Source organism: Bubalus bubalis, chromosome 5 (genome assembly GCF_019923935.1).
Source record: "Bubalus bubalis isolate 160015118507 breed Murrah chromosome 5, NDDB_SH_1, whole genome shotgun sequence".
Taxonomy (NCBI): domain Eukaryota; kingdom Metazoa; phylum Chordata; class Mammalia; order Artiodactyla; family Bovidae; genus Bubalus; species Bubalus bubalis.
In genome coordinates, this window is record NC_059161.1 from 75,663,770 (window position 1) to 75,677,361 (window position 13,592).

General features: G+C 35.1%; 1 protein-coding gene across 5 annotated transcripts in view; it reads left to right on the top strand.

Moving 5' to 3' along the window:
* The window catches only part of CFH (complement factor H), a 482,162-nt gene that overhangs the window by 455,742 nt on the left and 12,828 nt on the right, over nt 1-13,592 (top strand). For 4 of the 5 annotated variants that reach the window (XM_045165762.1, XM_045165765.1, XM_045165763.1 and 1 more), the window contains one exon: nt 1,403-1,579. In XM_045165762.1, the coding sequence (XP_045021697.1) occupies nt 1,403-1,579 (177 nt within the window). Of the gene's footprint in view, nt 1-1,402; nt 1,580-2,487; nt 2,674-2,784; nt 2,965-5,722; nt 5,903-12,962; nt 13,146-13,592 lie in introns of all 5 variants that reach the window. The other variant, XM_045165769.1, reaches the window with a different exon arrangement.

Here is a 13,592-nt window from a genome sequence, read left to right on the forward strand (position 1 = left end):
AAAGGCTTTTAAGATGATCATGTTTTTCTTACAGTCACTCTATGTGAAGACAGCAGATGGAAAAAGCCTAATAACAAGATCTTTTTGTTGTTGTTAAAGCAGTATTTAACACAGTATGATAAAATAGGAATTTTATATAAGATAAGCATAAAATATGTAAACAAAGTCACATAAATTAGAAGTATTGCTATGTGGAAGTTTGGAATAGAATTTTAGGAAAGGAATCCCAATGGTTCTCATCAATAGTAACCTCTCATCTAAGCTACAAATCTCAACATTAAAACAAAAGCAGAAACAAAGTTATTGATTTTGAAGGGAGGGGGCATTACTTTTAAAACTAGTTAGCTTATATATAATTTTATGATAATGTTTGAAAATTTTAGATAGTATGATCCTTCTAGAACTAGAATCTCACCAAAAAGAAGTTTATAAATGATTTAGCAATAGGAAGATTCCAAATAAAGAATAATGCAATTTTTGATAATATGTAGCAATCCCTGGTGGCTCAGATGGTAAAGAATCTGCCTACAATGCAGGAGACCTGGGTTTGATCCCTTGGTTAGGAAGATCCCCTAGAGAAGGGAATAACTACCCACTCCAGTATTCTTGCCCAGAGAATTCCATGGACAGAGGAACCTGGCCAGCTATACTCCATGGGGTCACAAAGGGTCAGACACAACTAAGTGACTATTCCACATACAGCAATGTTACAAATTTCATAGATTTTACACATTTTCAATGATGAGTTTAAGCATTTTTAAAATGAATCAGAATAATTAAACATATATTAATAGTTAAGCTCATTTATAGGTACAATAAGATTAGATGTTTGTGTTGTCATATACATAATCAAGACACCTAGAATATGTCTATGTGACCTTGAACAAGTTTACTCATTTTGTTTCATGTTTCAGTTTGATTTCTATAGTTGTAGATAAAATTAAGTGATTTTTAATGTGCCTGTAACTCAAATACAAGAGAAATGTCTCTCTTGTGTGTTCTAGTTTCCCAGTTGTATTTTTTATAATACCATTTTTTCATTTGTGTTCAATTTTAAAATTGTGCCTTTTTTTTTAATTTTGCAAGATATTTCTACATTTTGAGACCAAAAAACAGCATTATATTTTGTAAATGTCAGTGATAAAATCGGATCCAGTATTAACAAGTTGACTTTACAAATAAATAATCAGGCATATATGTTGCTGCTCAATACCTTAATATTTCTTAAAATCCCAGATGAGTGCAAAGGGTGTATAAAACCTAACATAATGTTTTTCAAGGAAGAGCATTAATGTGTGTCCTCTGTGTATGCAGTATCCAGCACCTCATTTTATGTGACACAAATAATATTTATTTTGCAATGGTTAAATATTCTCACTCAATTATTTGTCTTTTTTGATAGAAAGAGAATGCAGTATTCCCGAAATGGATCCATACTTAAATGCTTATCCCAGGAAAGAAACATTTAAAGTTGGAGATGTGCTGAAATTCTCCTGCAGTCAAGGCCGTATTATGGTTGGAGCGGATTCAGTTCAGTGCTACCACTTTGGATGGTCCCCTAAATTTCCAACGTGTGAAGGTAAATATTTATCTGACAGTTGTTGGAGCAGGAGTTGGGATTTCAGATATCAACCTTTTTATTTCCCTCCCTTAATTTTCTGTGCACTTCCAGTGCATCTATAGTCTAATGCATTAAGGCAGAGATATACCCACCCAGGTGGAGAAGGAAATGGAAACCCACTCCAGTATTCTTGCCTGGATAATCCTGGGGACAGGGAAGCCTGGTGGGCTGCTGTCTATGGGGTCGCATGGAGTTGGACACGACTGAAGCGACTGAGCAGCAGCATACCCACCAAGGACATGTACTGGGTAGTAGATACCTCAGTTTTCCTTCTTTAAGAAATTAACCTCCAGGTGCTTCTTGAAATATGTGGTGGAGAATCCACAGAAATGCATGAGGAACCTGACACTTGCAGGATTTCTTGTTAGTTTTCCTTTTTCCTGCAATTTCACCATTAATATTGGAGAGTTTATATACTGTGGGCTTTACATCTAGTGTCCACAAGTATGTCTAAAGAGTGTTCAAGTAACTTAAAGTCAATTCAGTCACATGTATCAAATCATGTGAATCAAAGTTAAACTGTTCAAATGCTTCTCTCAAATGATATTTTTTTCAAAAAGTTTTCATAGTGTTTCTGTGGAATAAAATATTGCTATAATTTATACACCCAGATTGAGTAACTGGTTTGCATATTTATTTAGCATGTCTGGATAATGAACATGCTTTCTGAGCATACATAGACTTCAGTATGTTAGTACAAGATGAGTAACAGAATCAGTAAACACTATTCTTTTTTCATTGTTTAAGAATGCTAAAATAAATTATATAATAAATAAAAGATCATTTAGAGAAATAAATTTCTGCATTAGCTGGATTTTTCAGTTATAAGACACAATGTAACCATAATTTATGCAATATTTCTACAGCAAGGAAAGTAAAATCTTGTGCTCCACCTCCTCAACTTCTTAATGGGAAAGGGAAAAAATTACACAAAGAAGAATATGCACACAATGAGGTCATGGAATATGCTTGCAACCCCAGATTTCTGATGAAGGGTTCTCATAAAATTCAGTGTGTTGATGGAGAATGGACAGCTTTACCTGTGTGTATTGGTAATGTATTGAAAATAGTACTGTTTTCAAGGTAAATCATTACTCTTATTTGTATTCATATGCACATTTAAATAATATTTTAAAGACGAATATATTTTTGTGGATTTTCAGAGGAGAAGCGTACCTGTGGAGATATACCTGACCTTGATCATGGCGATATCAAGCCTTCTGAACCTCCCTATCACCATGGAGACTCGGTAGAGTTCAGTTGCAGAGAAGCATTTACAATGATTGGACCCAGATTTATCACGTGTATTAGTGGAGAGTGGACCCAGCCTCCTCAGTGCATTGGTCAGAATACACATCTCAAATTGACCTTTAGTATTTACAGCTATTGTGTTGAAATTTAGAGTTATCCTTGAAAATGTCAGATCTTAAATTATAATGATCCCAAACATTTGATTTTTATAGTCCAATATGTGTCTAAAGAGGAAAAATATAAACCAGCAATAGAATTGTATGCATCTTTCTGTCCTGATATTAATATTGTTTATCTTGACAAGTTTGAAACTAAATCTTACTGATAGATACTCATGTGATTAAAATGGAAGTACTAGTTACCTGGAAAATACAACTATCATTGCAGAAATGCCATTTTTGCTTTTATATGATACTCTTTCTTTTAGAACGTTTGAAACCAGGAATTATAGTTGAGGAAAATACCCATTTGATACATTTCTGTAGGAATCTTGCCATTCTCAAGCTTCTAACTATAATTTCTCTATCTGTTTCAAATTCTGCAAAGAGAATTTACTGTGCTGGGGAGGGTAGGCTCAAGCCCTCCCTTTTAGTAGGATACTTTGTCATGGGAGGCACTTGGGGTGGGGCCAGGAACCTGCCCTGACACATTTCCCTCTAAGAGACTCATCCAGACTTTTGGATGACCAAGTCTTTGATGACTGACGAGGAGAATCAATGTTAGCTGCCTTCTTTCATTTTCTCTTGCAATAGACTTTTTTCCTGGAGTTTTCCTGGGCTCTGCATTCAAAGAGAGCCCTGGATGTCCAGGCCTATTGACTCAGATATTTCTAGTCATTAATTATTCCAAGAAGAAGGCAGGGCTTTGGCTCAGGCCCTGAATGAGGGCAGGGATTGATAGCTGTTTTCTTTGCCGACAGTATGTCGAAAGACCCATACTCAAAAGACCAGTTGATAGATGGGGGACATTCAGTGGGAGTTTATTTAGTTAAATACTAATTTTTTTGCTTATTAATCCCTGCATTTTCATGAACACATTCCTGTCCTAGGTATTGCCAGTTCTTCAAGACCAAACCTCATCTTTGTCCTCTTCTATCTCCTCAAATGACGTCACCTCATTTGACTTTTCATTCTACCTAATGCCAAAATGTTTGCTGCAATTATTACTCTTCTGACCTCAGAGTTTTCCTTGCTAAAGTTAATCCTCTACCTGTATTCAGTTTAATTTAGTCCCCCTTTGCTATAATAGACCTTATTCCAGTTTTCTCCTCTCAAAGTTTATTTTGTAACTCTGTCTAATCTAGCTTGTCATTCTTCCTACTATGCTTATTTTCTCCTAATAAAATAAGTCTGCTTTCCTTCCAGAAACCAGTCCATCATAGGATGAGGCCCACAGCCACTATTTCTCCTTTTGAGTATAGATTTTCCTTTGTCCACCATTCCTTGAAGAATACTACTGGTTTTATGTCCCTCAACACCCTGAACAAAACTTAAAAACAAGGCTAATTCTCAAGCCTTTAGTGTATTTTCAATTCAGCTTGTTATTTTATTTTTTCAGAGTTTCATTTTGAAATCATCACTTTTCTTTGACTACCTACTTGACTTTTCCTTAATTTATTCATTTTACCTAACCTTTATCATTAACAAATCATTAACATATACTGCCAAAGACCTATACAGATATTTTGTCAAATTCTAAAAGAACTTCCACCTTCATTGAATTTATGAAATAGGTGTATATATATATATATATATATATATATATATATATATTAGTCCATATTTAACTTATGCTGGAGCTAACAAAAAATTGCTATCATGGTTCTATATTGCATTATAATGATCTGATACATAACATAGTGGCTCAAAGACTCCAAGTGTATATACAAGATAGGTTGTAACTTTAAGTACCCATCTTCTTATTTCAAGTGTTTGTTCATTTTTGGTGTCAGGTAAAAGATTTGCTTAAAAGTTAAGATTCTATACAAAATACCTTGGATGTAGTTTTCTTATTATGTTTCATATTATTTCTTGAAAAAAACATATATAAAGTAGCAACTTGGTATGCTTTGTTCACAGAAAATTGTTCTTATTTTATTGTTTTAAGATTGTGAATTAAAACATATATATGGAATTTAGAAAGATGGTAACAATAACCCTGTGTACGAGACAGCAAAAGAGACACTGATGTATAGAACAGTCTTATGGACTCTGTGGGAGAGGGAGAGGGTGGGAAGATTTGGGAGAATGGCATTGAAACATGTAAAATATCATGTATGAAATGAGTTGCCAGTCCCCGTTCGATGCACGATACTGGATGCTTGGGGCTGGTGCACTGGGACGACCCAGAGGGATGGAATGGGGAGGGAGGAGGGAGGAGGGTTCAGGATGGGGAACACATGTATACCTGTGGCGGATTCATTTTGATGTTTGGCAAAACTAATACAGTTATATAAAGTTTAAAAATAAAATAAAATTAAAAAAAAAACAATGTAGAGATGCTTAAGGTCAACAAGCAAATTATATGAACATTTGTACAGATTTCAAGTTGGGGACCAAATTTATTCATGTGATAGCTATTCACTATGTAGATCATCAGAAAGTATTCCAGTCAAAAAGGCAGAAATCTTTAGGATGGGCATTTTCTCTGAAATTTCAAAAACTGGATGCAAGACTCAGGCTCATGTGTAATTTTTCATCTCATGCAATTTGATCAGCAAGCACTTGGCTGGTGGAATTTGTAGGCAGAATTTCTCACATTATTATTTTATTGACTCCATAGCTATTTTTTGTTATTAGCTATTTGGTTCTTTAGAAGTAGTCTTTTCAAGAGAATGTTTTCATTTTATAGCAACAGATGAACTTAAGAAGTGTAAAGGGTCAAAATTATTTCCACCTGAAGGGAGACCAACACATATGATTCAATATGACCATAGCACCAACAAAAGTTACCAATGTCGAGGAAAATCAGAACACAAACACTCAATATGTATAAATGGAGAATGGGATCCTAAAGTAGACTGCAAAGAAGGTAATCTCTTGTCCATACTGTTTTAAAAAATGTATTCTATATCTATCTAACTTGTAAAAGTAGCATCTTTGTGTCCTTCAAGGAAATTTAGCTATTTATCATTCCAAATATTTTACATATGCAAGGTAATTTAGAAGCTAATCAAAATACTGTGTCTAAATATTAATTGTATAATGTGCCTTAGTCAGCTATGTGACAAACGACTCAGAGACTTTGTGACTTTAAATTAACATCTGGGAAGTAGGTGTGCTCATTTCTATGGGAAAGCCATTGTTTCTGATTTTGTGTATTACACATAAATGTACTTATGCTTATGCTGAACTATTATGTATTTATCAATGTATCTATAGGTATCAATCTATGTATGTATCTATCTATCTATATATTTATGTATCTATCTAGTCATCTATTTCTCTATTTGTTTAACTATCGTGAAAAGTCTTGAGTCATGTTTACATGATGAATTCCAATTGAATAGGTTCATTTCAATTTTCCACTTTTAATATCTGTGTTTCTCTGCTCCGAGTCCCTATCTTGACTCCCTATCCTCAATATGTTTACCAATTTCTACAAGCCTAGAATATCTAGAAAGAAGCTTCAAATCAATAGAAAACCAGTCTACTGTCTAATATTCAACCTCATAATTCAACCTTTTATAGAGATCCCTATATAAAAATCATACAACAATAAAGCTGTATTAATGGAGAATAAATTATTTCAAAAATCATAACTATTTGGGAATTAACAATAAGCTTCTAAATAACTGCCATGCTGATACATAATGTACATTGTATATTATGGGCTTCCCTGATAGTTGAGCTGGTAAAGAATCTGCCTGCCATGCAGGAGACCCCAGTTCAATTTCTAGATCAGGAATATCCCCTAGAGAAGAGTTAGGCTGCCCACTCCAGGATTCTTGAGTTTCCCTGGTAGATCAGTCTACAATCTGCTTGCAGTTGGGGGGGGGTGGGGACCTGGGTTCAATCCCTGTGTTGTGAAGATCCATGGAGGCAACCCACTCCAGTATTCTTGCCTGGAGAAGCCCCAGGGACAGAGGAGCCTGGCAGGTTGCAGACCATGGTATCACAAAGAGTGAGACATGACCAAGTGGCTAAGCACAGCCTTGTATATTATACATTACATATTTATGATTGTTGGTCCTTGTGAATTAACTTTTTTATAATTATAAAATATTTCTTAATTTTTGTCATGCACCTTGTCTGGAAATCTATATTAGCTTATTAAATATAATTAAATTAAAACAATTTAACATTTCATATGATGAAAGAATTCCCAACAAATTTCAAGGAATTCATGTTTATAAATTATTCTAAATTAATCAGATCAGATCAGATCAGTCGCTCAGTCATGTCCGACTCTCTGCGACCCTATGAATCACAGCACGCCAGGCCTCCCTGTCCATCACCAACTCCCAGAGTTCACTGAGACTCACGTCCATCGAGTCAGTGATATCATCCAGCCATCTCATCCTCTGTAGTCCCCTTCTCCTTTTGCCCACAATCCCTCCCAGCATCAGAGTCTTTTCCAATGAGTCAACTCTTTGCATGAGGTGGCCAAAGTACTGGAGTTTCAGCTTTAGCATCATTTCTTCCAAAGAAATCCCAGGGCTGATCGCCTTCAGAATGGACTGGTTGGATCTCCTTGCAGTCCAAGGGACTCGAAAGAGTCTTCTCCAACACCACAGTTCAAAAGCATCAATTCTTTGGTGCTCAGCCTTCTTCACAGTCCAACTCTCAGATCTATACATGACCACAGGAAAAACAATAGCCTTGACTAGCCAGACCTTTGTTGGCAAAGTAATGTCTCTGCTTTTGAATATGCTGTCTACCTTGGTCATAACTTTCCTTCCAAGGAGTAAGTGTCTTTTAATTTCATGGCTGCAGTCACCATCTGCAGTGATTTTGGAGCCCAGAAAAATAAGGTCTGACACTGTTTTCCCATCTATTTCCCATGAAGTGATGGGACCAGATGCCATGATCTTCGTTTTCTGAATGTTGAGCCTTAAGCCAACTTTTTCACTCTCCACTTTCACTTTCATCAAGAGGCTTTTTAGTTCCTCCTCATTTTCTGCCATAAGGGTGGTGGCACCTGCATATCTGAGGTTATTGATATTTCTCTAGGCAATCTTGATTCCAGCTTGTGTTTATTCCAGTCCAGCATTTCTCATGATGTACTCTGCATAGAAGTTAAATAAACAGGGTGACAATATACAGCCTGATGAACTCCTTTTCCTATTTGGAACCAGTCTATTGTTCCATGTCCAGTTCTAACTGTTGCTTCCTGACCTGCATACAAATTTCTCAAGAGGCAGGTCAGGTGGTCTGGTATTCCCATCTCCTGAAGAATTTTCCACAGTTTATTGTGATCCACACAGTCAAAGTCTTTGGCATAGTCAATAAAGCAGAAATAGATGCTTTCTGGAACTCTCTTGCTTTTTCCATGATCCAGCAGATGTTGGCAATTTGATCTCTGGTTCCTCTGCCCTTTCTAAAACCAGCTTGAATATCAGGAATTTCACAGTTCACATATTGCTGAAGCCTGGCTTGGACAACAAATTAATAGCAAACATAAAATTAAAAAAGCTTGCTACACAACTGCATCTTTAAGGAAACAAGTAACATTTACAGGTAGTGAAGTACATATGTTCTACAGTTTCTTCTAGAAACTTTATAATTTTATGTGAGTATAGTTAAGTATGTTATCTGTCTCATGTTAACATTTGAGGATTGCATAAAGTAGGTGTTGATGTTTTATGGATGGATTGTCAATTATTTTAAGAATATGTATGGTAAAGCTGTTGAAGTGAAAAAATCAGTTAACTATGAAAGTGTTGATTTATTTCTGAACTTCCTATTTAGTCACTTAACTATCTTCACTGCTGCCAAATTACCTTTGTAACTAGCTTTTTAGCGGGCTGAAAGTCTGATAATAGTCTCCAAGTATGTTCCTCTCACTCAAAATCACTTAGGTTATTTTGGTTTTGAACATAGAAATTTCAGGAGAAACTTACAAATTTTGATAAAATATTGGGTTGTATATCAAACGGGATGACTTTGTAATGAGAAACAAATTGTGGACAATTGGCTTCTTTACCATATCGAATTTTGAATTCATAAACATGGTATGTCTCTATTTATTTCTGCTTCAATTTTTCCAGACATACAAATAGGCTCCCCTGGGGTCTCAGACAGTAAAAAAGCTGCCTGCAATTCAGGAGACCCGGGTTCAATCCCTGAGTAGGGAAGATTCCCTGGAGAAGGGAATAGCTACCAACTCCAGTATTCTTGCCTGGAGAATTCCATGGACAGAGAAGCCTGGCAGGCTGCAGTCCATAGGGTTGCAGAGAGTTGGACATGACTGAGCACACGTGAGATCTGATATCCAGTTTGCTACTTCGAAAAATTCCCTTGATGAAGAATTCAATTTCTTTAATAGGGAGTATGCTATTCACATTTTCTACATTGTCTTATCACTGTGTAAAAGTTGCATTTTTCAAGAAATATCTCTATTTTACCTAACTTATGAAATTGATTGATGTAAAATCATTTCTAATAGTCACTTAGCATTCTATTTTTCTTTTAATATATAGTATATTTGGTAATCTCACCTCTTTCATTTTTGGTATTGAGAGTTGTTTCCCTCCTTTATTTTGTGAATAAAGTTTTGTTTTTCAAAATTATCATTTTCAAATTAACATTTTAAACACACTTAGTTTCTTCCATTTCCTCTCTTGTCTATTTTTTATCTTGTTAATATTCATGATTTTTAACTTTCTTAATTTTCTGTTTTCTCTTTTCAATTAATCTTTCTCAATTTTTTCTCTCTTGTGGACTTAATTTTCTTTTTTTTTCTGATCTCTTCATTTTAATTTTATTCTCTCATTTTTTGAGATAAAAATGATAATATTGATTCAAACCATCATGCATTTTAAATCTAAACCTGTAAAACTACCTTTTTTCACTTCTAAGCATTGCTTTACCTGTGCCTCAAAAATGTATAAATATGTATCAATTTTATTTTCAATTAACTGTATGTGAAATATTTTCTAATATTCCTAGTGGCTTCTTTGATGTAACAGTTGTTTAGAAATGTGTTGTTTAATTCTCACATATTTATGATTTTCTAAATAATTCATTCTCCATTAACAGTAATACTGTGGTATGATTGTTATCTAGAGAGCTGCATATATTTACTGTACACAGTTTGATGATTATCATCAGTGATTACATAGTTAATTTATTCTTATTGATTTCTAATCTAATTCACTTGCCATAGAACACACTCTGTAAATTTTTAATTTTTTGAATTGTATTATTTCTTTGTTGCACATCATATTGTCTATCTTTGTGATGTTTCCATTTCATATAAAGTACATGCATATTCTAGTTTCTAGATCAGGTTAACATTGTTCATAGTATTCTAAAATGTATCTATGTCTTAAAATAGCTTTTTCTAGTTGTTTTATCCATCAGAGTAGGAAGGCTCTCAGAATTGCTAACAAGGGGTGTGGATTTGTCTATTTCTTCTTTCAGTTCTGCCCATCCTTACTTCATGTATTCTGATATATTTTTAGATACATTATATATTTATAATGGCTTAGTCCTTGTGAATTACTTTTTTAAATATTTATAAAATAGGTATTCATAGTTTTCATAATATGCCTTCTCTAGAAGTAAACATTAATTTATTGAAATATAGATAATTTAAAACACCTGATTATTTTCAGGCGATAAAAGAATTCCTAATCAATTTCATGTAATGTGTCATCATATTATTCTCTGTAAATTAAAAGCAATTGTAAATTAAAAGAAAGCTAGCTAAACAACTTATTCACCCATATCACAAAACTGGAAAATTAAAAGCAATTTTTTTCTGTTATTTACTGACAGAAAATATGTTAAATTAAGTAAAATGAAAACTATATACTTTGCAATCTATGGTATACAGAAAAAAACAAAGATATGTATAGATTAAAATTTGCTTTACTAAAAAAAGGGACTTAAGTGATAGGTAGTACAATCTAGAATCTAGAAAAGAACATACATCCAAAGAACATAGAAGGAAAGAAAAACTAAAATTAAGATGTCAATTTTTATAATAAGCTAAAAAGTATAAATAGCTGATTTGCAAAATATTCAGTTTATGGGAAAATGTGTATAGACTAACTTTGGCATGACTTTTAACAAATTAAAATTATTAGGACACAAATGTTTAAACATCAGACATAAAAGAAAATAAATTCTTGAATATACATTGATAAAAATGTCAAAATAGTTAAAACTGAAATAAGAGAAATATTTTTGATGAAACATAAAATATTCCATGTCTTCCCTGGTGGCTCTGATGATAAAGAGTCCACCTGAGTTGCAGGAGACCTCGGTTCGATTCCTGTGTTGGGAAGATCCACTGGAGGAGGGCAAGGCAACCCACTCCAGTATTCTTGCCTGGAGAATCCAGAATCCCCATGGGCAGAGGAGCCTGGCAGATTATAGTCCATGAAGTCGCAAAGAGTCTGACATTACTGAGTGACTAAGCACAACACAGCACAAAAAATACTCCCATTGACTTAGATCAAAATAGAAAATCTGATGATATTACTAATGATGAATAAAGTGTTTTCAGTCAAATATTTCCCTAAATTTAATACAAAATGTTGGCTCCCTGAAAGGATTTATGAGTTTCCAGCCTATATTTGCATAGTGTTTCTAATGAAATAGAAATGAAGTATGACAGGAGAAAGCAAAACCAAGGAGTCATCAGTTCAGTTCAGTTCAGTCGCTCAGTGGTGTCTGACTCTTTGTGACCCCATGAATCGCAGCATGCCAGGCCTCCCTGTCCATCACCAACTCCCGGAGTTCACCCAGACTCACGTCCCTTGAGTCAGTGATGCCATCCAGCCATCTCATCCTCTGTAGTCCCCTTCTCCTCCTGCCCCCAATCCCTCCTAGCATCAGAGTCTTTTCCAATGAGTCAACTCTTCACATGAGGTGGCCAAAGTACTGGAGTTTCAGCTTTAGCATCATTCCTTCCAAAGAAATCCCAGGGCTGATCTCCTTCAGAATGGACTGGTTGGATCTCCTTGCAGTCCAAGGGACTCTCAAGAGTCTTCTCCAAAACCACAGTTCAAAAGCATCAATTCTTTGGCGCTCAGCCTTCTTCACAGTCCAACTCTCACATCCATACATGACCACAGGAAAAACCATAGCCTTGCCTAGGAATCAAAGAGGGCTCCAAATTCTTCCAGGTGTATTCATGTAGTCTTCCCTCAGTTGAGCAGAACAGGCTTTGTCTTCAGATTATGAATTGGATATTTGAGATGTCTTTATTTGATGGACTCAGACACAGTTTAAAGAGGGATCTTTTATACCCTCTGGTCACATAGAAAAAGCCAGGCTTGCTAATCCATTAAAGAAGGTGCATTCATCAGTGTATATATCATTTAACAGTGCAGGTAAGCTAGTGAATTGTACCTCCAGGAGAGTACTAAACTGTAAACAATACACTCTAAATCCCAGTGAACCTATCTAACTCTTACCTTGTTCAAGAATCAGCATCAAATTAATAGGTTATTAACTAAATGTAGTTTCTCATCTGGCTAATCAACTCCCATGGTAGAAAAATTTGTGAGGGCTTCATTCCAATTCCAATATATCTAATCATGAATATCTGCTAAAAAGAGAGAGAGAGAGAGAGAGAGAGAGAGAGAGAGAGACCCTGATAACAGTTTTTCCTCAGTACCTATAACTGAGTGAGCAATTAATTTAGGGCATCCTAAAGGTTAGAAAAAAATAAAATCCATTTTACATAAATCATGCAAGATTAAGCACAGGAAGAATAAAAGGAAGAAACTAAGACCATGAGACAATGAACCAAATGTGATATACTGAAGTGCTAAACAAGCTTAAGAATATAATTAGAGAGTATCATATTATTTGATCATTTATGAAATATCATTAGAGCGTTCTGTTTATTGAAAAATTTTCCTTTAATATTTGAACTTATGCTTTTTAATCAAGAAATCTTATTTTAATATTTTCAGAAGCACAAATACAACCATGCCCACCTCCACCTCAGGTTCCCAATGCTCGAGATATGACAACTACAGTGAAATATCAGGATGGAGAAAAAATATCAATTCTATGTAAAGAAAATTATTTAATTCAAGATACAGAAGAAATTGTGTGCAAGGATGGGAGATGGCAGTCAATCCCACGTTGTACTGGTAAGTAGTGCATGCATAAGTTTGTTTAAAATATTTTTTAAAGAAGATTAATACTCCTCTAAGCTTTGTATCCTTCCATGGTGGCTCAGCGGTAAAGAAACATCTGCAATGCAAGAGATGCAGAAAATATGGGTTCGATCCCTGGATGGGGAAGATCCCATGGAGGGAGGGTGGCAACCCACTCCAGCGTTCTTGCCTGGGAAATTCCATGAACAAAGGAAACTGGTGGGCTAGAGTCCACTGGGTCACAAAGAGTTGGACGTGACTATGTCACTGAGCATGCACACAATCTTTGTATGCATCAGCAAGATGAAGTCCTCTCTGTCTCTTCCAATTTATCTTGAAACAGTAAATCACAGTTTCAGTTTATGAACTGATGAACACTCTTTCACTTCTGATGTGAAACGCAGACAAAGACCAGTCACATCCCACCCAGCTGTGGATGTG